A 27,160-nucleotide genomic window follows, 5' to 3' on the forward strand; every position below is an offset into this window, starting at 1 on the left:
TTTGACTTGATTGTGGGGAGCACCAGAGTTTACACCAAATTCCCCCCCTGGTTTAACCCCATTGACTGCAGTGAAGTTACATAAGGGACTCATTTGGCCAAGTTATTCTAGAAGTTAAATTGCTGTGCCCAAGGCCAAGTCATATGCACATCCAGGAAGAGATGTGGTCTCATCACACTGACCTCTGCAGCTTAAAGATGATTTTTTTACACTTCCTGTGTGAACAAGGAAAGTGCTAAAGCCTTAGAAGAAATAGCTGCACTTCCCTTCCAGCCTGCTGGGAAGGTTTTGAAAGAGGATAATGAGTTCATTTTGCAGATCCTTAAAAGTCTCCTTTTCCATGACTCCTACAAAAGCATGACTGTGGTGAGGCCACCGGTGTCCTGAGATCACTGCCTATCATGTTGACCAATATTGTCTCATTGTTTCCTTGTACTCCCCTGTCTGTCTGTGTCCATCTGTTCTTGTCTTATACTTAAGCCTAGTCTACACTTAAAATTCAGGTCGGCATAGCTTCATCAATCGGGGTATGAAAAATCCAACCGCCTGAGTGCCATAGCTATGCTGACTTAACCTCCAGGATAGATGGAGTTAGGTCAACAGAAGATTGCTTCCATTAACATGGTTACTGTTGCTCAGGGAGGTGCTGTTCATACATCCACGGAAAAACACCTTCCTTTGGTGTAGGTTGCATCTTCACTACTGGGTTATGCCAGCATGGTTACGGTGACTATACTGGCATAGATATAGCGCCGTACTGTAGACAAGGCCTCCTCCTGTAAGCTGTTTAGGACAAGGACTGCCTTCTTGTTCTGTGTGTGTATTGCACCTAGCACGGGGGTTCTGGGCCATGACCAGGGTTTCTAATTCTAATAATAAATAACGGACTCAGCAGTGTGCTGAACATCCTTCAGCAGCTGACAAGGAAGGGTGTTTCAGCTTATCTTCCTTTAGCTTCCTCCAGAGCTAGCAAGAGAAACTCAGGGCCCAGTTCTCTGAGTATCACTGCCCCAGGAGTCCTGAGTCCCAGTCTAGCTCAAGCCTCTGCCTCTCTAATCTATCGTATTGGACTAATAATATTATATAGTTTTTACTGGTATCTTCTTGTCACAGGGTTGTGTTGTCTAGTAACAACAGGTGCAAAACTATACTACTTAGATATTGTGTGTGCCATTATCTGCAGTAAGTTAGAGCCAAATGTATTATTCAATAACCAAGCTAGTAACTGTCTGCACGGAGCCCTCATTAGAGACATTATTTTCCACTTTAAAAGGTTGAGGCACCCCTTTTGCTTGTCAGGCTGGGCAGGGAGAATGTGCCTTTGTGATGTCAGAAATGGGGTGGAGCTGTCATTAAACTCAGCTAAATGTTGATCCAAATCCTGAAGCCTTGAGCCAGGAGGAAATCACATTGAGGTTGGCATTCAAGGATTTGGTCCAGTCTTAACAGAAGCCTATTGAGCATGCTCAGAAGTGTTTTTTTTCTATCACATCACTTTAATAACCCAATTTATCCCATACATGGTTGCATGGGGTACACCTCAACAAGCACCGTTTACAAGTTCAACTGGTTTTTGAGTTATCTGAGTAAGGAGGGAAATGTCGATACTTCGTCTTTGCAATTGGACTAGTGATTGATTGTTTCCTTTCCCAACCCAACCACAATACATGGCTGAACAGAGGTGCCAAACAAACAAATCTTTTGGGTGAGACCCCGGCTAGTGAATGTCAGCCCTTCAGCTTTTTGGACAGTTTTTGCAAATAAAAATGGGGAGCCATGGGAAGGTTATAATTGCAACTGATTTTCAACTTTAACAGCATTTGCTGTTTAGCAAACAGTATAATGAATAGCTGAATGTCTCTCTTCTGCATAGGTCAAGGGAGTTTCCACACCCTTAAAGTTCCATATTATCTATCTGCTAAAATTATCAATGAATGTGTAAGTTACTGGCTTTCCACAAGGGGGCATGCTGCAAGCAAGAATAGACTAGATATGATGGGCCTGATTCTACTTTCCCATACACCAGCTTTACACTGGTGTAACTGAATTAACTGCAGTAACTCCTGACTTACACTATGGTAACTGAGATGAGAATATGGCCCACAACCTCCTTTTTAAGAATACTTTTATTTGGCTCGTTGCATATTTTCCTAAAAAGCAAAGAATGAAAAACACTTACTGCAGGCCATCCACAGTTAACGTTTTTTAAATTAAACTGCATGGAAATGTTGCTTTAATTCATGTAAATAAGTGGATGTAATTTACCCAGTGAGGGGGCAGAGAGCTGTAACAGGAAAAGTGGCCAGCGGCCCACAGTAAGGAAACATAAGATAAAAGGAGATGTGAAACTGTTCTGTTATCAGAGTAGCAGCCGTGTTAGTCTGTATCTGCAAAAAGAACAGAAGTACTTGTGGCACCTTAGAGACTAACAAATTTATTTGAGCATAAGCTTTCATGGGCTACAGCCCATTTCTTCGGATGCATAGACTGGAACATATAGTGAGGATATATAATAAATATATACACACACACATATACAGAGAGCATGAAAAGGTGGGAGTTGTCGTACCAACTCTGAGAGGCCAATTAAGTAAGAGAAAACACTTTTGAAGTGATAATCAAGATAGCCCAGTACAGATAGTTTGATAAGAAGTGTGAGAATACTTACATGGGGAAATAGATTCATGCCACAAGTACTGTTCTTTGTTCTGTTATCCACCACCTTACATTTTCTTCTCTGCTGAAATAGACCATGGTGCCCCAGATGATGCGGGGTGTGTGTATGTGTGCTAGCCAGTATGGGATCTAGGTTTTGCTGTTTGGCTAGACCATAAAGGGTCTTATGCCAAGGACCTGGTGCATATTGTGGCAATATATATAGTTGTAAAATGTTGGGTTGGTTTTGTGTTTTTGTTTTTTTTTATAATTACTTTCCAAAACATTTGCCATATCAATGCCTAAATTACATACCAACATTCTGTAGTAATCACACAACTTGCTAGTCTTTGGGAAAACTAGCAATGCTATATTAGTGCAGAAGGTAGGTGTTCTGTTAGTAAAATCAATATGAAATAAGACTTGTGGGTTAGATCTCAGGTTGTTATGACAGCTAAGCGGATTTTTGTTTTGTGTAAAGATTAGGCTTTGATTTTTGCACTTTGCTCTAGCTATTTTTGCAAGGCTGGTTGCCTTTTTTTATATCTACCTTCTGTTTGTGACTCCCACAACAGTTGGCAGTGTCAGTTGATAACTCTGTCATTTGCATGAATGCATAATTTAAAATGTAAGTAATTCTTGAGCAGTAATCAATTTCCTTTTTCTGTCTGTCTGGTTTCCTTTTCCATCTTCCCTCACTTCCCCACCCGCAACCCCCAAAGGTGATTTTAAAGGATGTGGATTCTCTTCTCTATGTGGACACTGACGTTCTCTTCCTGAGGCCCATTGACGACATCTGGCACTTTCTGAAAGAGTTCAACTCCACACAGCTGGCTGCTATGGCCCCAGAGCACGAAATACCAAAGATTGGTTGGTACAGTCGATTTGCTCGTCACCCTTACTATGGAACAACTGGAGTCAATTCCGGAGTCATGCTGATGAATTTAACCCGGATAAGAAACACACAGTTCAAGGTGAAAAACTGCTGTAGAATTTTACTTTCTTTTTTTAAAGTAAACTTTTAGGAATACGTGTGCTTGCATAAAACAACTTGTACAGTATGGAATTGAAAAGGGATGCTGGACAAACTCGGTCAGAACCAAGCTTTTAGAAAAACTAGTAGAAAGATTTCCTGATATATAGATATATAGAGATATAGAGATATATAGATATAGAGATATATTTTTAAAAGGGTGTGTGTGTGTGTGTGTGTGTGTGTGTGTGTGTGTGTGTGAAAATGATTCTTTAACAAACATTTCCCCAAAAGCCAGAGTTTTAAGACCCTGGAAGTGCAACAGCCTAAAAGCAAAAGGAAAGCTGATGTCATTGATTGCCCCCCTCTCCCATCTGAGACGCATGTTAAAATAAACCCAAGAATCAGTAGTACTGATTATACTGGACTTTATAAAATACCTCTCCCTGGTAATGATTCAAGGTGGTGTGAATAACATAGGGAATGATCTGTTTTATTTACATCAAATGAGGCTCCCTGACAAATCATGAGTGGATGTCAATGGAGATACTTGTGGTAATGGGGAGAATGATTTTCAAGTTGGCTTTGTTTGCTTGTCAAAAGGCTCTTGCCTGTGGAACCTTTTATTTACCTTGGTGAGCACTTGTTCTCATAACTACTCTTGTGAGTAAGTGCCCAGCAATGAGAAGAAATGTTCCACAAACTTGCCTAAAGGATTTGGTCCTGATAGCCTTACCCAGGCTAGATTGAGCCTTTCAGTTCAGCCCTGAGTAAGGATCAGTGCATAGCTGTGCCTCCTTTGAGGCAGCTCCAGGAAGGAATTGTGCCTCCAAAGTTATGATCCCTCCCCTGCCCTGAAGGGGAAGTAAGTTACAATAGCCCTTGGGAAGGTGCAGCATACTTCCCCCAACTTGCACCTGCTCCCTACTCTGGCCAGCGCGTAAGAAGGCTGGAGCCAATGCTATACCCACTCCTGCTCTTCTTCACCAGCTTCCTGGCCAATTGCTCTCAAGGGCAAATATCTGGAGAGCAGGGGCTGTGCACCATGCCAGTCTGAGACCCAGATGGTCTTTCTTCCCTGTTCAGCTGAGTAAGAGGAGCCCTTCAGTGAGTCCTTCCACTCCACTCATAGCCAGGCCCAGCACTTCCTCACAGTGTTGCTCCTCTCCTCCGGGCACAGGAGGGTTTGGGAGAGTTCTACATAGGTGGGCCTGCGCATTAAGCTATGACTTTATTACCCTGTTTGTTTGGTAAAACATTAACCCACTTCCTCTGATTTCTTTCTGCCTTATAGAACAGCATGATACCAACAGGCTTGATGTGGGAGGAAATGTTGTACCCATTATACCAAAAGTACAAAAATTACATTACGTGGGGAGACCAGGACTTGCTAAATATTATTTTTTACTTTAACCCAGGTATGTAATGATTCCCATTAGTCTCACATTTGTCTGGAACAAGTGAAGGGCTAGACCTTGTATAATCCAATAATGGGATTGTTATGATGGAAAAATATACAGGAGATTGAATTCTGGCCTGAAATGAATAACCTAAGGCCCCCTAGTCTGCAAACATGTATGTACATGGGATTTACACCCACTGGGACTACTGTGAGCATTAGTGTGTTTGGGACTGGGGCCTACTTCCAGTGCAGATGCCCAGCTATATTACCTAAAGAGCCTGGAAAGTTTAGAAGAGTTTTCTAGGCATGGTGCTAACTGCAGGCTGAATCCTGGGCTGAAGTTAATCATGCACATACATGCTTTGCCGCATTAGAGCCTAGCTGAGCAACATTTTCGTCTTCATATTCATGGATGTTTATCTGAATCTGAAATTACTCCCCTTTGTCCAAATCCATATCTCTTTTCTGACATTCGGCTCAATCCCAATATTTATTAAAGGGGTGACGGTGTCACAGCCGACAGATGCGACACTGATGCTTGAAAAATCTCTTCCCTTCCCAACCCTGTGCTAAAAAGCCAGACCTTCCAATGAGATAGTGTTTCGGCTCTTCAGCTGAGTTACCCATCCCAGTGACCTCAGGATGTTCGGATTGTTTGCACTCCCAGCTGTGTTGCGTTTTGTGCTCTCCCTTTTTCCTGCCTGCTCTGGGCCTGCGAACAGGAAGGATATGAAAATCCTACAAGATCTTTTGTTGTTGGAAAGCATGTTAGGTACCCCCACCTGCCCAAGAGAGTGGATAAGAGCAAGCTGAGGAGCAGTGTGACCTACAAATGTGGGACATGAACACAATACATTATTTTGTTTGCATCTGACTTATGCCCACCAGCTTTGCACAGGGTCTTTTTAAACATCTTGCTGTATTTTGGGCTTTTCACGTAGTTCCGCCTGAATTCAGGTTATGTTCACATAGGTTTATGTTTTCAAGTGACTAGTGATTTTGGGTGCCGCAGTTTTAAAAGGGCCCGATTTTTCAGAAAGTGCTAAGCACTCACCTGTGAAAATTGGGCCCCTTAAAAGTGCCTCAAATTGGGCTCAGACTTTTCCAAAATCACTAACTTTTCAAAAGTGAGTAATCTGAAGTTCTGTGGTATGGTCCCTGCTCACTCGGAGAAGTTGGGACCTTTGTCCTGGACCTGTACCATCATGTTGATGTGCCAGCATCCACTCTGATCTGCTTTAACTTTCCCCCTTTGCCCTACATGATCTTGAACACTGCATAAACATGGGGGTACCTTTATTCTGTTCCTTTTTGCCCCTCCTATGAAATCTTCAGTCAAGTGACAAGGGCTATAGTAAAATCCAGACAAAAATCAAAAAATTGAGGCGGGGAAATGCAAAGCAATAAAACAACTGTTGTAGCAACAGCTATTTAGTGCAGACAGATGTCCTAAATTAGTGTTTTGGTTGCAACAAGTAATAGCCTCATAAGCCTAGGAAAAAGCTAATGTGGCACAGTCCAAAAACTGTGTATTCCATTATTAAATGTTATAATGGTTTCCAAAAAGAAGCAGACTCCCAAGATGCTTGGGCAATACGGACTTGTGCTGCAGTATGTGGCGAAGGAAAGAAAAAGACGCAATTAGATCAAATTCACAATGATCATTTAAAGTGGGAGAGAAAATTGAGAAACCAGTTGAATTCTGGGACTAGCAAACTCATGATTAGCTCCACATGTGAGTATCATTTTTCATTCCGTAGGCCTGGTCTTTTCCTCTCATCTGGTAAATATGCTCCTAGGAACTATTTAGTATCAAAAGTATTTTCAGAACAAACAACAAAATTTTCCTTCCCATGCCAGTTTAGAAAACCCTATTGTAAAGAGCCATCAATTCAAAATCTCAGACATTAGAGAAGGACAACTAATTTATCTACTCCAAGCCACTGCAGCTTTTCCAGTGCATTAGCCAGCATATACCTAGCCATGTTACCTGGGAAAGTATAACCTTTGTCCCCTGAAATAATCCAGCCATGCAAAAGAAGCAGTCAGAATCCAGTGAGATAATCCTTGGAGCACAACTCTCCCAACCTCTCTCCCCAACTCTCTTCAATAGACTTGAAGGAGTGACTAGAATTAGCATCTAGTTGTGACAGCAAAAGTTGAGTGCTAGCATAGCTGAGGGGTGCGGGAGAGGAGAATGGGCGAGTACCGCATGTGAAAACTGATAAGCGACATGACACCCTTGTTCAGTATTAAGGGCCTGGGGAGGAGTTGTGCTTGTGCAAACGCTGAGTACTGGCATCCTGCTGATAGAGGCCTCCATCTGCAGCTCATTGGAGCCAATGGAAAGGCTCCCATTGACACTAATGGGATTTGGACCAGGCCCTTGCAGCGTCCCCTTCCACTGATTCTAGCACTGAGCATTTGGCTGAAGCGAAGCATGAGAAATGTCAGGCTGAACAGAGCGAGCTCGGAAAAGGGCCCTTACGACCACCTCCTGCATTGGTGGGGTCAAGGGGAAAAGCGCTTCTGCTTTTCCCTCTGCCCCCTTAGAAACCCACCCGAGGACCAGTCACAGCTTTACTGGGCAGGATGAGTGGAGCCCCAGGAAAGGCCAAATGAAGTATTCAGTTTTTGGTGCATATGGCACAGCCATGATTCTGCCATCATGGAGACGGGTCCAGAACAGCTCTAGTCCCTGGCTGGGAGATGACCTACAGGACTTTTCATGATTTATTGTAGTATGCTGCGGATGCTGGGAGTGTACAGAGTAAATTAAGAGAAGAGGATTGGCAGGAGGAGCTCGTTCATAAGGCACTTTGCGAGTAATTAGTTTGCCTTTGGAATTAATCTGGAACTGTACACGTAACAGACAGAGGGCTTAGAAACGGATGTCAGTGTGTGTAGGGTGGCTCTGTATGTTAGGGACCACACAGATTCCCATGGCAGCATTTGTGGATAAATTATCTCATTGCATGCTCTGGGAATCCATTGTACAACAAATTGCCATCCTCTGGCTTGGCATATCAACCGCCTAGGTGAGAGTTTCAGTGGTAAGCATGGAAATAGTTGAAAAGCTTTTCCCCACTGGCTCCAATAAGAGTCAAAATTCAGCCAACCACTACAGGTCTGTCTTCAAGTGGGATGCAGGAGATGGTGACTTGCACTGCCTCCCTCTCATTCCATGGCCTTGCATGTACACAGACACAACTAGAGAGGATGCTGGACAAAGGAGCTACACATTGTGTAGGACCAAGGCCTTGTTCTGTCACTAGTAGCCTGAAAAGCATGCTCTTTTCCTCCTCTCTCTTCAGTTTCTCTTTTCTCCCAGTTCTGCAGTGGGCCAAGTCTCCTATTATAACAATCCCCAGCCCAGCAGTGGTGGGACTCTCTCAATCATCTCCTGAAGAAAACCCGGTTAGAATTCTAGACCATTAGCCTGAGTCACTACCAACAAAATGACCAAAAATCTTCTGGACTGACAACCCCACCGCTTTCCTAGCAATGTGATTAACTTGCGGTAATTGTTTAGTTCAATGTCTCTCTCTCTCTCTCTCTCTCTCTAATTGATGTTGCCAGAGTGTCTCTATGTGTTTCCCTGTCAGTGGAATTACCGGCCCGATCACTGTATGTATGGGAGTAACTGTAAAGGCGCAGAAGAGGAAGGCATATCTGTTCTCCATGGTAACAGAGGCGTCTACCATGATGACAAACAGCCTACTTTTAAGGCACTATATGAAGTGATACGTGATGTAAGTGTTCTCCTTTTGGGTATTTTTTTATTATTATTATTTGATACAAAGCAGTGCAAGATCTTATAGCAGAGCGCTCAGTGGCTGGAATAGCCCAAGTCTGAGGGAAAGGATACTGTGTGTATACACAGTGTTCACAAAACATTGTGTTGGACTTCCACTTCACTGTGTGTGTGTGTGTGTGTGTGTACACGAGGGATGGTTGAAACCATCCTCCTCAATGTTAAAACAAACTTCAAACCCTAAGGCCAGGTAAACGGCTTCTGTAGTGTATTAATGGAAATGGATTTGAATGAGCTGGATCTTGTATCCTTAATTATGCTGTTACAACTATGACTCCATAACTGTTATATGGAGTCTGATCCTAGCATGGGCTGAGCACCCTCAAATACTCTTCACCTCCCTGGGGAGTGCAGGGCGCCTAGCACCTTGTAGAATCGGTCCCATATTTCCATTTTGTGGGATGAATTCTAACTTCAGACTCTGGGGTGTTTTGGTAAGTGTTTCAGGGTTTCCTTTTGTTTCTTCTTAAGACACTGGATTTAGTTCTCTCTCTTTATTTGTTAATAGAACCTGTGTATAAGCAGCATGAGCCTAGCAAAACATCTCCAGTTACTTTACTTTTGTGCTACTTAGTAGGCTGCCTACATGTGTCATGGTTTCATGTAGCGACAGGTCCACCTACAGGATAACAGCCTGCTACTGCAGCCAGTCAATGAAGTTACTCATAGCTCAAGTGGCATAGGCTTATGCTTTCAGGGCTGAAGTCCCTGGTTCAGTCTCAGCTGCTGACCCCAGTTGGGGATCTTTACAACAGCCTATCCTTCCACTACTGAGAAAAGGAGCTGTTGATACATAGTGCTCTGTGGTATGTCAAGGACTGGCATAGAGCTGCCTCAGACATCCCTGTGGAAGAAGATCTCCATCAATGAACATAAGCATAAACTCCAAGAACATGCTTGGCCCCAGCTGTATTACACTTACCCTCTAGCCTGGGCTTTAAAAATGCAGTTTCAGTGAAGCTGGCTTTGTTAGACAACATGGCTGGGCAGAGCTTTCTGAAAGTCAGTAGTCTCAAATGGATTTGACCGATGGTTTCAATACATCAGAAGTCAGTAGTGACTTGGGAGCAAGCCAGTGCCAATTTGTATAAGGCCTATTCCTGCTCCTATTTATGGGTTGAATAGTGGGCCTGAGGACATTTTTAGCTCCCTCTGAATATCTCCCAACTAAAAGTGGTGTTAAACTTTTCAAATGTCATTTATACCTACTGAAAATAATCAGTTTTCTTCCTTGCTCTCCTCCCTCTTCAGTTTCCCTTTGAAGACAATCTCTTCCAGTCCTTGTACTACCCTCTTCAGTCTAAGTTTCTGGATACTGTACACACTTTATGTGGGCGAATTCCACAAGTTTTTCTGAAGCAGATTGAGAAAACGATGAAGAAGGTTTATGAAAATCGTGTCATTGTTCATATGGGAGCCAACTACAGATACTAAACATAGCTACACTTTATATGGTAATTTTCATCCTTGTATCCAAATCATTTGAGGCAGATAAATTAAATTGAGGCAGGAGCACTGTCAGTTTAAAAATCATGTTATAAAAAAAAATTGTCTAAATTGGAACATTTCACCAAGGATCATGGTGGATTCTCTGTTACTGACCACTTTTTAAATCAAGATTGGGTATTCTTCTGAAAGATCTGCTCTAGGAATTATTTTGGAAAAGTTCTACGGCCTGTGTAATACAGGAGGCCTGACAAGATTATCACTGTTGTCCCTTCTGGTCTTGGAATTCATGAATTTCCCTGGTTTATTAATAGCTCCTTAATTGATTAATATGGAATTTAAAAAATCCATTCTAACTGCCACTACTTATGCTCTTCGTTCACTTCCTGCATTTCTCCCCCTTGAACAAGGAGAATCAATGATTTGACTGTCACTAGAATGAGTTTCGTGTTTTTAGATCTGTCATGTTTAAGTTTAAACACTTTAGGGGAATGTGTGTGTGTTTAAAACAACTATTTTCATTGGAGGTGTTTTTCAGTTGTAGAAACATCTGTTTTTATTAAAAAAAAAATTTTTTTCATCCCACAAGATTTATATTTGGGTCTAGATTTAAATTGACAGCATCACTGACTTAAAAATAGATGCTTAAGCCTTAGTTAAACATGACTGTATAAAAGGGAAACCATCTGCTTAAAAATCACTGAAAGGTGTGGGGTCTGTTTGTTTACTTTGTGCATTTGACAGCACTTTGTGTCTAGTGAGTATCATTGTTCCCTAGCCTACTTTCCCTCTTTTGTTTGAGCCTTTCACACAATAACAGGAGGGAGACCCATTAAAGCCACTAAGAAGAACATATGCACAAATATTGGGAGAGGGGTGTAGAGATAAGTACAATACTTGAACTAGTGTTCACTTGCTGAAAGTACCTAGATTTCAAGTGGCTGTTTTAAATTCCCCTCTCTGTGGGAACATGGCTTTAGTCTTTTTTTCTTCCCATTTTAAATAGATTACATTTCTTGCTATTTTGTGGTTTTAATTATGTTAAAAACAGCAAGAACACTGTGAATGAACCTCCTTTAATTACTACTTACTGTTTAGGAATAATTCTATACCACCGAGAACCTTTCTTCCAGCACAGCTTTACTGGGAGACTGAGATTGCTGCCTCTGACTGCCTTTTCCAATATGCCAAAAATCCAATTGTTCTTGGATATAAAAAAAAAAAAATCCACATCTCTGCTTGGCACTCTGATCCCTTGAAGTTCAGCACCTGTGCCAGGAGTTTAACTAATAGCCTCAAAGTGAAATGGGATGCAAGATGGCTCTGATGTTTTGTTTTTTATATTTCAAAATAATGTTCATGTTGTAAGTAGTTAGACTAAAGTTACAGACAGTGTTACGCAGCTCATTAAAACTTGCAATAGTTAAAAGATGCTCAGCAGAAGCTGTAGGAAACCTGAAACTTTAAGGATTCATGGTGCAATGACATACCCATAAAAGACACTTGGTAAGTGAAAATCGTGAGGGATGTATACAACAGAGAGGTTATATTGTTCAGCATGTGGAAAGCAACTGAATAGACAGCCTTACCTTACCTTATCTGTTCAACAGAAAAATCAGCCATCACTTGGAACTGTCTTTTATGTCTACTACGCAAGGTGTCGAGGGGGAACTATTCTGTAATGGAAAAAATTGCTATAGACTGCATTATATGGTAATATGCATGTAATGCCAATAGTTTTACAGGCATACATACTTACCTTGCATGGCTGGTGAGTGCTAGGGGCATGTCACTTTAATTAGAGTCTAGAAGTTCAAGACAGTCTGCAGTGTTGGCATTGCTGCCCTCACCATTCATGATTGATACAGTTTCGCAATGGAACACGTGCCAACCGAAAATCCTCTTAGGTAGGTGGCCTACGTGTATCCCTCTTCTCCAGTAACAGCAGGCTAGCTGTCTCTCTCGGCCTAATCAGAACAGTTGACACTGATGTGCCCAAATGCAATACCTGGCTTGTGAGGGAGAGGAAGACATGAGGTTGGCTGGCAGCTAAGGCTGTGAAACAGGCAGGTTGTACACAGTGGTAAGTGCCTGTGGAAACCTTTTACAAATGCATGGGGTGTGAAAACATATGTGACACATCCATAGGCATACTGTATGCATGGCATGGCATGACAGCAGCACTAGGGAAGCGTCCGAGTAGAGTGAAATGAAAGAGCCCAGAATGCCAGACTTGAAGTCCTGGCCCCACTAAAGTAGTGATTTCACCCCCGGCCTGGACTAGTCTTCAGAAGACACAACAGACAAAAGAACAGTCCTTTGACACAAGGCCTAATAGGACCCTCAACCCCCCCAACCCCACCCCACCCCCAGTTTGCACATTTCTGGCTCTCATCCTCACATTATCTTATTCTCTTACTATGTAAGAGATCAAAGTACCTTAACTAGCAATGGACAGAAGCAGTAATTCTGAACAGTCTTTCAGCTATCCCTCTTAATGGAGGTCAGACAAGCATTTAAACCTATATAGTGCAGGCTTGAAATATTTAGCATTTTTCTTCAAGCCCCAACTCCTGGAGTCAGATGATTTCTTCAGAATTTCAGTTTTTCATTTAAAAGGAAATGTAAGTTTTTTACTCTTGTGGTTATGGAGAAGAGCTTGAAAATGTGACCTGAGTGTACCTGAACTACTCAAAGTCTAATAAATAAGAAGAACCCAAAGAGTATTATTTTAATAGCTTCACAATATTTAAAATACTCTTCTGCTGTCTGGGAGCTTGATTCATGATTTTTAAACATTTTGGGTTTGGCAATAGCGCACACTTAAATAGTTTGATTTCCTAAATCAGGAAACGCAGACTGTCTGTAGGTCCTATTTGGTTAGATTAGACATCCTCTGAGCGTTTGTAAATTGCTCATCTCTGTGCTGTCTACAAGCCACAGAAGTTTGTAGAGCAAAAGTCATCTTGTCCAGAACTTGGAACTCTGCATTTTAGAACATGGCCTCTCATATACAGCAGTAGAATTGCTAACTCGCAGACACTTAGTAGGTTATGATTATGTCCATTATAATTCAGTAGAACTTAGAACCATGGGAACATATTTGTGAAGAAGGAATCAAATAAGATACTATAGTTAATGACAAAATAAAGGCATTATTACTTATAAAGTTATTAGAGATAAAAACAGTGTTTACAGGTGGTGCTATATTTTTATAAAGAACAATATTATGTTAACAGTTGTATAAGGTATATGAAGTATACATTTTAACATGAAAATAGCTTTCAGTGTAATGTGAAGGTGATTATGCAGGAAAATAACTTTATTTTGGTATTTTTCTGAAAAAGTGAATTGAGCTGTAATTTGAAAACTCCAAAGCCTTTTTTAAAATTACATAATTTTGTTTTCTCATTCTGACTAGAATTATTAATTTATATTTTACTACTGCTTCCAAAAAGTCTTCATTTCAACAGCAGTTGGTTTTAATAAGCTTATGTTAATCACACACCATACTCATTGCTAATTACTTGTAAATTAGCCTCCATTATTTTAATAATGGAACTATGTAAATACTTATGTAGAATTTATATATTTTTGTCCTCCCTTCATATACTATTATTGTATTGGTAACTAAAAACCCCCAACAAAACAGAATACCATTTTTCATGTACCACACTAAGCAATGATACCATAACATATTAGCACTAAAAGAGGGAACACCAAAATAGTTATCTGTGGATGAATACAAATTCAATTATTTGGCACATTCAGAGAATTGGTAACCCAGATTTCACAAAGAATAAATCATCTGCTGCATTCAGAACAGTGTGGTACGGTACAGCCTAAAGAACTGTGCCCTAGTTATTTGAACACAGGCTGTGATCCTGCAAAGACTTATGCATATGCTTAAACTTTTCACACTGTGAGTAGCCCCATTGCAGTCAGTCGAACTACCCATATTGTATAAAATGAAGCCTGTGCCTAAGTCTTGGCCTGCTAAGGGCTATAATGCACATTTCCAGGTTTTCAATTTGCTGTGCTGTACTTGAACTTGCTAAAGTTATACAAATAAGGGCCTGACACTGAGCGGTGCTGAGCACCTCCTTTCAGCCCTAAACCTTTTAAGGAAATGTCAGAATAAAAATACACATTATACAGTGAGGAACTGCTAGTGAGGGAGGCATTTGTTTGCATCATTTTATAATGTGAGGGCTTTTTTGGCTATTTGGCCTGCACCTGGCAAAGCCAGCTAGATAGCTTTGCTATAATTTCTGTTCTTTATAGGTGGAAACTGGAAACTATTTTTTGGTGTGTATGTGTGTGCACATGTACATATGAGTGTGTGTAAAGAATTATGATCAATTTCTGTATCATTTAAATGCTTGTATATTTTTATCTGACAAGTGCACCAATTGTTTATAGCTCCCAAGGAGGCATCGCAGTGCATTTCTATGTTTAAGATTCTTTGCTTGCAGTATAAATAAACAAACTTTTAAGCAAACTCCACATTTTCATGTCTTTCTTTTTTTTTTTTTTTTTTTTTTAACAACATCAGAACAAATTAAAAGGCTCACAGTAATAGGTCTCGTTACTTTAAGGACCATATTTTGCCCTCACCACCTATATGCACAACACAATGGAGGTTTGACAATAGCTGGGTATTACAGTGTAGTTATGCAGTTCTGTATTAGACTGTTCTTAACACACCTCTACCCCGATGTAATGCCACCCGATATAACATGAATGTGGATATAACGCGGTAAAGCAGCGCTCCATGGGGATGGGGGCGCTACGTGCTCCAGCGGATCAAATCAAGTTTGATATAACGCGATTTCACCTATAACGCGGTAAGATTGGCTCCCGAGGACAGCGTCATACTGGAGTAGAGGTGTATGTTGCATATTTATGATAAATGATAATTTTCTGTTAAAAATAAGTTAATAAAGTTAGTTTGAAGTACAAAACCTTATTCTTCCATAACATGCTTTAAGACTAAAACAAAGATTTTGTTGGTTTTTCAAATTACATCTTGTGAATATTTTAAACTTAGAAATGAAGATTAAAACCTAAATGTTCCAAGTCAAACTGCCCTGCTAGTACATCAGTGTAGTCCCATTTAACCAAATACACCTGCAAAGTTGCACCCTCTTTCACCAACAATGAATTTGGCCCATTGACTCAGGGGATTGTATGTGTGTAACTGAGGGCACATTGGGCACGTAATCTTTATTATGTCTCCCCCCTCCCCCCGGTTTAATATCCTTTCTTGGGGAGCTAGCTTGTATAAAATTGACATCAGACCTCAATGAGCTTTCTTTTTAATACCTTTCTGCCTTGTAAATTCTTTGTTATACTGTGTGTCTTTAAAGGTCTTATCTGTTCAAGATAAATGGCTTGTGCAGGGATTTGGCCTAAAGGGAAATTTTGTCCTCTGCTAGTGCTCGTTGATTTTAACAAAGAAAATTGGCTCTGTTCCAGCAAGATAATTGAATATGGCTACTGAAAAGGACAAAATATATACATTTCCTTGATAATAACAAGAGACCCTGTTCCTTTCTCACTTGACTTAGTGGTATGACAGAAGAATTTGGCCCAAGCAGGGCTGGCTCCAGCTTTTTTGCCACTCCAAGCGGTGAAGCGCAAAAAAAAAAAAAAAAAAGCCGCGGTGGCACTTCGGTGGCAGCTCAATTGTGCTGCTCCATTCTTCGGCAGCGCGTCCTTCACGCCCTCTCCTCTTTGGCGGCAGCTCAAAGAGGAAGAGAGGGACTGAGGGACCTGCTGCCGAATTGCCACCAAAGACCTGGATGTGCCGCCACTTTCCATTGGCCACCCCAAGCACCTGCTTCCTTCGCTGGTGCCTGGAGCTGGCCCTGGGCCCAAGATGTGTATTACATTGTAAAACAATATTTTTGTTTCATATTAACTAAAATAGTAGAGGTCTTCAGTTGTACATGTACTTGCAGGATTCAATAATTGAGGATCATTTCTCTTCCTTTCCCTACTAATTCTGCATTACCCTCTGTTGTCTTTCCTCATAGTATCTGCTTTCTTATGGACTCAATCTTGTACAGTCACTGCTGGGATGGTATTTGCTTCCCTGATACTTCTCTGCAGGACAGAAAATTCCCAATCTTTCTGAAACCAAACCAGTTGTCTGTATGGTGAGGATGTCTCCTTTTTTGAAGGAGACAAAAGGTAATCAGATGCTGTTCTATGGCATTGGTCACTTGTATTGCACGTTGGACCTAGTCCTCCTTTTAAAGTCAAGGACAAAACTCCTAATTACTCTAGTTAGAGCAGGATTGGGCCAGTTATGTAATAAAGTGGTTCTCTATTGATTGCTAATGGTCCTGGAGTGCTTTCCAGCTGTCCACAGTTATAAACCAAGCCATAGGGAATGGAGGTGTTGGGAGAGAGGATTGGTCCATTAGAAGGTTGCGAAGGAACAATGTGTTCCACAGAATGGAAAGACTGGAGAAAGGCTAGTGTGAGTTTGATTAGCAATCTCCTGCACTTTGCTTTCAGATGTGAATATGGATATTCTTTTTGTCGTGGGAAGAGCTAATCAGAACAAAACATTTTTTCACTGAAGTATACGGTCTTATGAAAGCTGAAAGTTTTGCAGAGACCAGTGGTTCTCAAATTATGAGTTAAGACCTCAAAGTGGGTCACGACCCCATTTTAATGGGGTCACCAGGGCTGGTGTCAGACTTGCTGGGGCCCAGAGCCAAAGCATGAGCTCAAGGATGATGGGGCTCAGGTTACAGGCCCCCTTGCCTGGGGCTGAAGGCTTTGGCTTTGCCACTCCCCGCCCCCCCGGGTGGTGTGACTTTAAATTTACCCCCTCTCCTTGAGACATGGGGGCTGGCGTGGGCTCAGGCTTCGGTCCCTCCTCCTGGGGCTGTGTAGTAATTGTTGTCAGAAATGGGTGGCAGTGCACTGAAGTTTGAGAACCACTGGCAGAGATGCATCAGTTTGAAGGGGAAGGTTTCTGAGGTCCAGGGTGAGCTCTCCAGGAAGAGTAAGACTAACTGAGAACCTGACCAGTCCGTTCCAAAACCAGATCCATTTTGATGCAATTCTGTTTCATGAAAACACTTAGGGTTTGTTTTCATTCCAATATGGAACAAAACCAAACCTTGAAAGTGCCGCAAGAATGAAATTGTCGTTCTCCAGCCAGCTCTAGTCTTGGGCACTTGAACCAACAAAGCCAGATCTGTAGCATTATAGAAGAATGCTGTCTTTTGTAATGCAGTCAGAACAGTTGATACTGTGGTAGCACTTGCCAAACAACTTGTTTCTTAATGGAGTGCCTGAATTTTGCAGTAATTCTCCATGTTCTCCTTACTGTTGATGCTCAGACCTACTCCTTGGATAAATCCACCCCTCCCCCCGAAACTAGTTAGCATTTCCCCATGCCAGCTTGCTTGGTTCCATTTCCAGAATAGTCAGAAACTTAATTCCATCTGAGCAATATCTAGCTGTACATCATATTGTCTGTGTGGTGGCACTTACTCATCCTTGGAGCGTGCCTCTTGCTGGCTGTCTGCCTCTGACTCCAGATCTTCTGGGACTCCGCCCTCTGGCGAAGTCACAAAGTTCAAACCTCTTCCAGAGTATCCTGGACAAGTCCAAATGAATCTGGATAATTCTTTTGTCCCCTTGGGCTACTGAAGCGGTCTCCTCCTTGTACTTGTAAAAACCCGTTTCGGAGCTTCCCTGGCCGGAGCCTGCACTGCCCTCACGATCGTTGTCTGTTACTTACCCTGCCCTGGGCCAGAGAGACTAGTTTCTCCTCAACTGAGCTCCTTAGTTCTGCCCCCTCTGTCTGAGAGCCAATTAGGTACTCACTTCCACAGGCGCAGAAGAGCATGCCTACCTGGGTGTATTTGCTAGCTGTGCAAGTAATGGGGGTTAAGCCCCATCTCAGTTCAATTGCACACAGGAGTGCACTTACCCAAATGTGATTTAGGACTTTGCTAAATGCTATGGGAGATGAAAAACTCTTCCACCTCTGCACTTGAAACAGTTTGCTAGATTTTGCCATTAATTTCTTCTGAGTATTTGGATAGTTATCAGTTGTCAAGATCAATTTTGTTTTTAAAATGTCGTCTTTGTAGGTGCTAACAAATTTTAAAGCGCAGGGGATATAACAACATGGCACTTTCAGCCCAGCTTCAGTTTCTAACAAAATACCTCTTCTAATCACCGTTTAAATGTTGCTGCTATGCCAGAGAAACCAACGTGCTCCTGAACATGCAACTGCGAACTCAGCCCTAAACTGTGTTTCATTTACTAACACACGATTATCATCATCATCTGTTATTTGCAGTCTGGAAAGCAGTTGTCCTCACTGGTTCCTCCTGGACAGGATTGTGAGTTATATGCAAATCCATATAAAGCAATTCAAGAATTTCAGAGAGAGTCATGTTAGTCATTTAATGCAATGATAGATTGGCATTGAATGAGCAGAAAAGGCATTTTTCATAAGTTTATAGAAAAAACCTGTGTTATGAATTATTATTGCACAATGTCTTTCAGCAGAGGATCTAGTGGATATCAGAGATGGTGGTATCCTTATTTTATGTTAAGTGATTTACCCAAGGTCACAGTGGATTACACACATGGGCTTGTTTACACAGACAAATTATTATATGGAGATATAGAGCTGGAAGGGACCTTAAAAGGTCATTGAGTCCCCTGCCTTCACTAGCAGGACCAAGTACTGTCCCTGTCAGATTTTTGCCCCAGATCCCTAAATGGCCCCCTGAAGGATTGAGCTCACAACCCTGGGTTTAGGAGGCCAATGCTCAAACCCCTGCGCTATCCCTTACCCCATGTTATCACTTTATACCAGCACAGTTAAAGTGGTATGAGCCCCTTAGTGTAGACATAGCTGTGGCAGTAGAAATGGGCTTTTCCCATAAGAGAGAGGGGATAAGTTATCTGGTTTAAGCACCCTTGTACTGGTATATTTGCATCTACACTTGAGGTTGTACCAGTAACTATGTAGGTAAAAAAAAATCATTACATCCCTAACTGAAATTGTTACACTGGTACAAAATCTGTGTATAGATCAGGCCCTAGTGACAGAACTGACAACAGAGTCAATGTCTCCTAATCCTCTGCTCTAACCACTAGATATGCTGCCTCTATCCCACAGTGTGATGACAGGGAACCAGACAACTCTCAGGAATGTTAAGGTATGGTTTCTATATTTCATGGAATCAATGTCACAGTATCCTAAGCAAGGTCCCTTCTACTATGGATTGTGCCACCAGGCAAATGACTGCATCATTTTGCTTTTATAAAGTTGTTCATAAATCCTCCTTTATGTCATGCAAATAGCCAGCTGCAGGCTATAGAACATGACTTCCAAATGGGGTGGGGAGCAGGGAAATCAGGTAGCAACACAAAGTAGACTGATCCCTTGCTGGAGTGGATCTTAGGATCTGTGGCAAAACAGGTGCCTTCTCCAGCTACCTATCTCCAAGCCTAGGGATCATTTTTCTGCACCCTTAATAAATCCTCTGAGTGGAACTCGGGCATGCTAACCTGGACCCCTATTTCTGCGCACATTAAAATCTTCAAGTGGGAATGGTACAAGTCTAGGTTTTCACTTGAATGGCAGCCTGGTTCATGATAGCTCCCTATAGGAGGTTTTCTGTTTCCTAGGCTTGGGCATAAAGGGAAAGAAGGCTTGTGGCATCTGGCTGTGTGGAGAGAGACAGTTCCTCTGGCATGTGCTTTGCTATTGACTGCTAGTATAATGTGCATTAGAGAATGTGGAACCTCAATTCTAATGATGGACTAATGTAAAAATGTCTCTGTATGGATGACCATCAGCAGCCTCAGCAGGTCTAGTAGTCTCTCTCTTCAGCTGAGAATGGTTATTGTCTTAAAACCTCATAGTCTTCAAGGCTTCTCCAGGTGAACAGCACCCCACAATGCATTGGGCTATTCTGACCTTTATGAATCCAAGATGAGACTATAGCAGATTACAGCCCTGTTGAAATCCCATTATGGATTTTGAACCAGTCCTTCAAAGGTGGGGGCCAAAACTTATCTTGGAGTAGGTAGGAGGTATTTACCCAGAATTTCTGCCACTGACTTCTGCATGTTCTTGGGCAAATTACTTGATTTCTTGGTGCTTCAGTTTTCTCATTTGTAAAATGGGAATGATACTTACTTATTTTACAGGAATGTTATGAAGATTAATGTTTCAAAGTGCTCTGAGATCCTCAGATAAACGCTACATAATGTGAAGTATAATTATTTCTCAAACATCACTGAAAGATTTGGGTGGTATTTGAAGTTGGGATAATCTATCATTTAATTCTGTTTCTGTACCAGATGACTGGAGTATAGCTAATGTGACACCATTTTTTAAAAAAGGCTCCAGAGGCGATCGTGGAAATTACAGGCCAGTAAGCCTAACTTCAGTACTGGGCAAATTGGTTGAAACTATAATAAAGAACAGAATTATCAGACTCGTAGATTAACACAATTTGCTGGGGAAGAGTCAACATGGTTTTTGTAATGGGAAATCATGCCTCATCAATCTACTAGAATTCTTTGAGGGGGTCAACAAGCATGTGGACAAGGATGAGCCAGTACTTAGGTTTTCAGAAGACCTTTGACAAGGTTGCCCCCAAAAGGTTCTTAAGCAAAGGAAGCTGTCATGGGATAAGAGGAAAGGTCCTCACATCTTGAATACTGAGTGCGGATCTGGTCACTGCATCTCGAAAAAGATATATTGGAATTGGAAAAGGTACAGAAAAGGGCAACAAAAATGATTAGGGGTATGGAACGGCTTCTGTATGAGGAGAGATTAATAAGACTGGGACTTTTCAACTTGGAAAAAAGACAACTAAGGGGGGATATGATAGAAGTCTATAAAATCATGACTGGTGTGGGGAAAGTAAAGTGTTATTTACTCCTCATAATACAAGGGGTCACCAAATGAAATTAATAGGCAGCAGGTTTAAAACAAACAAAAGGAAGGATTTCTTCTTACAATGCACAGTCAATCTGTGGAACTCTTTGCCAGAGGATGTTGTGAAGGCCAAGACTATAACAGGTTAAAAAAATAACTAGATGATAAGTTCATGGAGGATAGGTCCATCAATGGCTATTAGCCAGGATGGCAGGGATGCAAAACCTTGCTCTGAAGTGTCCCTAACCTGTTTGCCAGAAGCAGGGAATGGATCACTTGATGATTACCTGTTCTGTTCACTCCCTCTGGAGCACCTGGTATTTGGCCACTTTTGGAAAACAGGATACTGGGCTAGATGGATCACTGGTCTGACCCAGTATGGCCTTTCTTATTTTGCTATGAACTAGTTTTCCTATCTCTGTGGTATATATTCCTGGCTTAATTGATATTACATCAATTAGTTACAGATTCTTTCAGTGTACTAATCAATTTTAGTTCAGACTGAATTGAAGTGCCACACACAGTGCTGTCACACTCTAATGAATTAAATTATTCTAGGTCAGGTCAGGTCAAAGATCACTAGATACCTAATCTGAGCTTGATTACTGAAAGCAAAGGTAACTGTTGGGCACATTCCTCACATCATTTTAATCAGTTAGGTCTATTGATGACCAAGCTGTGCCTTGGGAGTTCTCCAGTGTATAATTCCATGGAATCTTTACAAAGTCTTTCAATGCTAGGACTCAAGAAGCAGACTTTCTACTGCTGCTGGGGGAGAACTACACACCTTCCACCCCAGGCAGGACAAACCTTAGGGTACAGCTATACTACCCGCCCCCCCCGGTTCGGCGGGTAGTAATCGATCTATCGGGGATAAATTTATCACATCTTGTCTAGACGCGATAAAGCGATCCACGAATCGACACCCGTACTCCACCTCTGCAGGAGGAGTAAGCAGCGTCGACGGGGCAGCCGCGGCAGTCAACTCGCCGCCATGAGGACGGTCAGGTAAGTCAAACTAAGATACTTCGACTACAGCTACACGAATAGCATAGCTGAAGTTGCGTATCTTAGATCGATCCCCCCTGCACCCTGCAGTGCAGACCAGCCCTGACAGGATGATTCCAGAGAAGCTCATTGCACTGAGTTTCTGTCTTTTCCCCTCCCATGTAGAGCATGCTCTGGCCATAATGCTGTCACTCTTCTGTTAGCTCACTCTAAAGTGCCTTAGTATTAATGGGCACGGGAAACCTGGGAGTGAGTGAGCTTGTACAAAAAAAAAACTGCAATATCTCAGCACAATAAGGCTCAAATATGTGGTCTTAATTGTGCATTGCCTCACTCGGGGAAATTAGAGCCCAATTCTGCCCTCTGGCATATGGGCATAATGAATTCCTATCAGGCCAAAGTCTGCTCTGGAGTTACAAAAGAGTAATCTCACTCCTTGGGTGCACGACCGGCGCCAGGGTTTCTCACGCCCTAGGTGCACGGCCATTTTGCCGCCCCCCGCGCTGATCCCGCGACTCCGGTGGAGCTTCTGCAGGCATTCCTGCAGAGGGTCCGTTGGTCCGTGGCTCTGCTGGAGCTGCCGCAGGCATGCCTGTGGGAGGTCCACCGGAGCCGCGGGAGCAGCCGACCATCCGCAGGCATGACTGCGGCAGCTCCACCGGAGCTGCAGAGCAACGGACCTTCCGCAGGCATGCCTGCAGCAGGTCAACCGGAGCTGCCTGCCACCCCCCCCGGCAAAATGCCACCCCCTCAATAATCCTGGCACCCTAGGCGATTGCCTAGGCTGCCTAAATGGTAGTGCTGCCCCTGCTTGGGTGCAGAGATGGATTAATATTATCACATATGAGGCCTGATCCTTCATTGTCTGGGCACTCAAAATTCTCACACTAGTGAGAGTTTTGGGTTTCCAAGGAGAGTAAAATCAGCTCCAGTCTTGGTTTGTTTTCCTTTTTGTATTAAAATTCTAATATTAAAAAAATCACAAAAACAAAGTTACGTTTAATGAGTAAGTGAAAATGAAATGGTTTTGTCAAGTTTTTTGATTTTCTTTACTTTAAAAATGTATTGAATCAGCTTTACGCTTAAACTTAAGGGGTCCATAAACAACCATTCAGAATCCTTGATCTTACACCCAGGTTCACATATGTTGAAGAAATCAGCAACGTGTGCCGTATGAAAATAGAAGGGTAAGAATTCTCAATCCTGTGGTAATTACCGTTAGACGAAGTTGCTTTGCTGGAAAAAAAAAAAACCTGGGTTAGAAAACAATTTGACATGAAAGAAAGTCTCATTGTTGTAATATTGTGTGACTAACAAAAAAAAAAACCCTGCCAAAATAGAAAAGAAGGTGCAGTGTGCTTAACACACAGTAAATATTCAAAAAGCAACACAAGAGGAGCTCACACAAAGCATAGCCACGTATGACATCTCTACTCCAAGGATTTAAAAGCACTTCACAAAGAAGGGAAAATATCATACCCATTTTACAGATAAGGAAGCTGATGTCCAAATGGGCTAACTCATTTGTTCAAGGTCGCACAAAAACTCAAGGGCAGGGCCTATTATGTGCTTTATATATTCCAGCTGGGATTTTATTTAAATATGTCTCCATTTAATATTTTTTTAAAATATCTCACTTTCTCCTCTTTTTTCAGTTGTCCTCCCTCTTCTCCCCCACCCTCCATTTTTTTCTATTGGAAAAAAGGGACATAACTGAAAAAGGAAAAGAGAGTGGGAGGGGAGGGGAAGCATTCTCTTTCAATTTTTATTTTCCCACTGGAATAAAGTCCAAGTGTGACTTTGTGTTACTTTCTCTTAGTTGAAGAACAAGTAAAGACATGAAGGCCAGTGTTATTATTAAAAGTGAAAATGTTGTTGTAGATCTGAAAGTAACATTTTCAACATTACACATTTTCAGCAATAAGGGAAAGTTCTACCAGCTATACATGTATAGTTATACTAGTATAACCTGTCATGTGCACACTCTTATCCTGCTATAAAAGTGGCCTTTTTTGCTTCCCAAGCTAAATCACAGAATCACTTTTATACTGGAATAAGAATGTCCATTTGGGAGGGTTATAACTATATCTATTTAAATTAACACCTGAGGTTATATTGAAAAATCTTTCCCCTATAAACAACGCCTTAAACCCCAATCCTGCAAACTCTTATGCACTGTACCTACCTTTATTACATGAATAGTTCCAGCATTGGGGCTTTAGGCCATGTCTAGACTAGTATTTAAAAGTGTGATGTTAGATCACGTTATCCAGCTTGATCTAACTAACACTTTCAAAACTCGGGCCAAGACAAAGCAATTGTTCTCTAACATGTGCTTAACTGGTTAAGGTCAGACTTAGGCTTTAACCTTTTTCAGTATAAATTTCATTTTTGACTAACTGGCATTTTTCAACAAAATGACATTTCGTCGAATGCTGCTGCTTACAAAGTGGATGTCAACTTGACCATTTTGATTGGGTAGAGTTTTACACTCACTTTGCCCAGGGTAAAGCATTGCACAAGGGGGAAAGCAGTAGAGAACTAGGCCCTGAATATTAGGTTCTTCGTTAACTAATGTAAATTGGTCAGACTTAATGCCTCCATTAAGTTAATTAATTAGGGCTCAGTGCTTAATTAGGTTCTGGGGATCACACACAGGACATAAAGATTTCTTCCCCCTCCCTCCACCATGATTTATGAACATATTAAAGTGAAAATATACAGAAAGGGAAGGGTTAATCATTGATTCCTTTTCCGCTCCTCTGTGCAGTCATCAGATATACAAACAGAATCTTTCACTGTTTTCTTCAAACAGCAATATGGAGACTGGGGCAAACCTCTTATGTACATAATTGCTATTAAGTTTCACAGCAGCTCATACAATGTTGTTCCACACTAATTTTACAATATGTGAAATCCAAACTGATAGTACAGCACGTCCATGAGGAAAATGACAAAATGAAAGGAAAACATCTCCTAAAAGAGGAAAACATCACCAGAATGCTGAGTTGCAGACACACTGTGGTGCGACATAAGTGTGCAAGGATATGGGGGCCGATTAGGCTGTACAAAACCAAAACCATGTAAGCTCCAGTAGGGAGCTATGTAAGAGCCAACAGATTTCCCACAATATAATAAACGTGTTAACCTATGATAATGTAACATCTTCAGGGCATAGGTTCCATTATCGTTCTAACAGTTCTGAAAGAAACAGTCCAAATCTAGTAATATTCCTTTTTTCAACTGTCAGTATGATTAATGCTTTCTTCTACTAATGCCAAGTCTCAGATATCAGTGTTTGTAATCAACATTTGGAGATTTGCCTGATTTCCAGAACTTTGGTTTCCACTGACTGTGTGGGTGACAATAAAGTTATGGGCCTGTGTCACACTGCCTGGAATGGTTCCCTACTGTGAGTGCCATCCTCAGGGCAGACGTCAAAAAGCAGGGCAAAGACCCCAACCTGGTTGTATGTTCTATAATCAAATTTCACTAACCCAGTAACAAATGTGAACTCCCGAAGCACTGTAACAGCCTTACCAAGGAGTCACTGGCAGTGCCCTTGGACATTCCAGTTTACCTTGCCACCTAGGCAAGCTTGACTTAGTGTTAGTTGGTTGCTATACACCAAAGATCACAAAAGATACAGATTGCTTCCAGTCCTGAGAGACCAGTCACTTACTCCAGATCAATTTGTACCCCAGATTTCACACTTAAAGAGAACACTGATGGCCAATCCTATAGTAAGCTAACTAATGATTTATTAACTATGAAAAAGAAATGATAGTTATTTACAGGTTAAAGAAGGCAACATATATACACAAATGAGTGTGTAATTTTAAAAGGTAACAGATTTGTAGAATCTGTCAGCACTGACATAGGTGGCGAGTTATATGGGCCCATGGTGCCCATGCTCCACCAATATTAAGGAATGTGGGTCCGGCTTCACCCATGTTTGGGCCTATATTTTCAGATCTGGCTCATCCATAGGATGGACCAGGGCAGCCACCCTGGGCCCTGTGCTTTGGGGGCCCCGCGCTTCAGAGGGATGCAGGGTCCAGGGAGGCCTGGGGAGTTAGCAGGGGGCCTGGTGCCAGCAGCAGCGAGAGACCCAGCCCCAGCCTGCCCTGCCCTGGCCTGCCTTTGCTCTGTCCCCACCCTACCCCCACTCCACCCCTTTCCCTAAGCCCCTGCCCCACTTCTTCCTGCCCCTGCTCTGCCCCACCCCACCTTTTCCCAACCCTGCTCTGCTCCCTCCCCATCTCCATTCCATCCCTTCCCCCAAACCCCTGTCCCCACCCCACCTCTTTCTGGCTCCCTCCCCCAAGTGATGCTGGGAGCCGGTGGGGCGGAACAGAGTGGGGTGGTCTGGGGCCAGGTTGTTCACTGCTGCTGGCGCCAGGGCTCCCACTAACCTCCCAGGCTGCCCTGGACCCTGTATCCCAGGGCCGTCCTTAGGCATAGGCAACATAGGCAGCTGCGTAGGGCTCCTGAAAATTTGGGGCACCACTGGGTCTTAGTGTCCACCCTCTTCTTTTCCTATCCCTGTTCTGACCCTTCCTGCAGGCTCCCACAGATGGCTGCTCTAGCCTGGTGAGTCTTCCTTGGGAGGGAATCTAGTAGTTAAAAGTGAAAAAACCTCCAGCCTGCCAGACCTATTAGCACAACATTGAAACCGTTAAAGAGACATTCAAGGGGTTATAAAGCCATTTAACAGGCATTTGCCAACCCCAAGGTATATACTGACAGGTTTCAGAGTGGTAGTCCTATTAGTCTGTATCAGCAAAAACAAGGATGAGTCCTTGTGGCACCTCAGAGACTAACAAATTATTTGGGCATAAGCTTTTGTGGGCTAGAACCCATTTCATCAGATGTCCACAAAAGCTTATGCCCAAATAAATTTTTATACTGTCAGTTTCTGACTTT

At 42.2% G+C, this 27,160-nt stretch overlaps 1 protein-coding gene across 4 annotated transcripts in view; it reads left to right on the forward strand.

Annotated features, from left to right (window-relative positions):
- The window catches only part of GXYLT2 (glucoside xylosyltransferase 2), a 730,828-nt gene that overhangs the window by 13,960 nt on the left and 689,708 nt on the right, over positions 1–27,160 (forward strand). For 2 of the 4 annotated variants that reach the window (XM_050957470.1, XM_050957472.1), the window contains 4 exons: positions 3,378–3,629; positions 4,923–5,046; positions 8,610–8,782; positions 10,096–12,335. In XM_050957470.1, the coding sequence (XP_050813427.1) occupies positions 3,378–3,629; positions 4,923–5,046; positions 8,610–8,782; positions 10,096–10,278 (732 nt within the window). In that variant the 3' untranslated portion in view covers positions 10,279–12,335. Of the gene's footprint in view, positions 1–3,377; positions 3,630–4,922; positions 5,047–8,609; positions 8,783–10,095; positions 12,336–27,160 lie in introns of those variants that run through there. The other 2 variants (XM_050957471.1, XR_007774962.1) reach the window with 2 other exon arrangements.

This window comes from Gopherus flavomarginatus, chromosome 6 (assembly GCF_025201925.1).
Source record: "Gopherus flavomarginatus isolate rGopFla2 chromosome 6, rGopFla2.mat.asm, whole genome shotgun sequence".
In the NCBI taxonomy this organism is placed as follows: domain Eukaryota; kingdom Metazoa; phylum Chordata; order Testudines; family Testudinidae; genus Gopherus; species Gopherus flavomarginatus.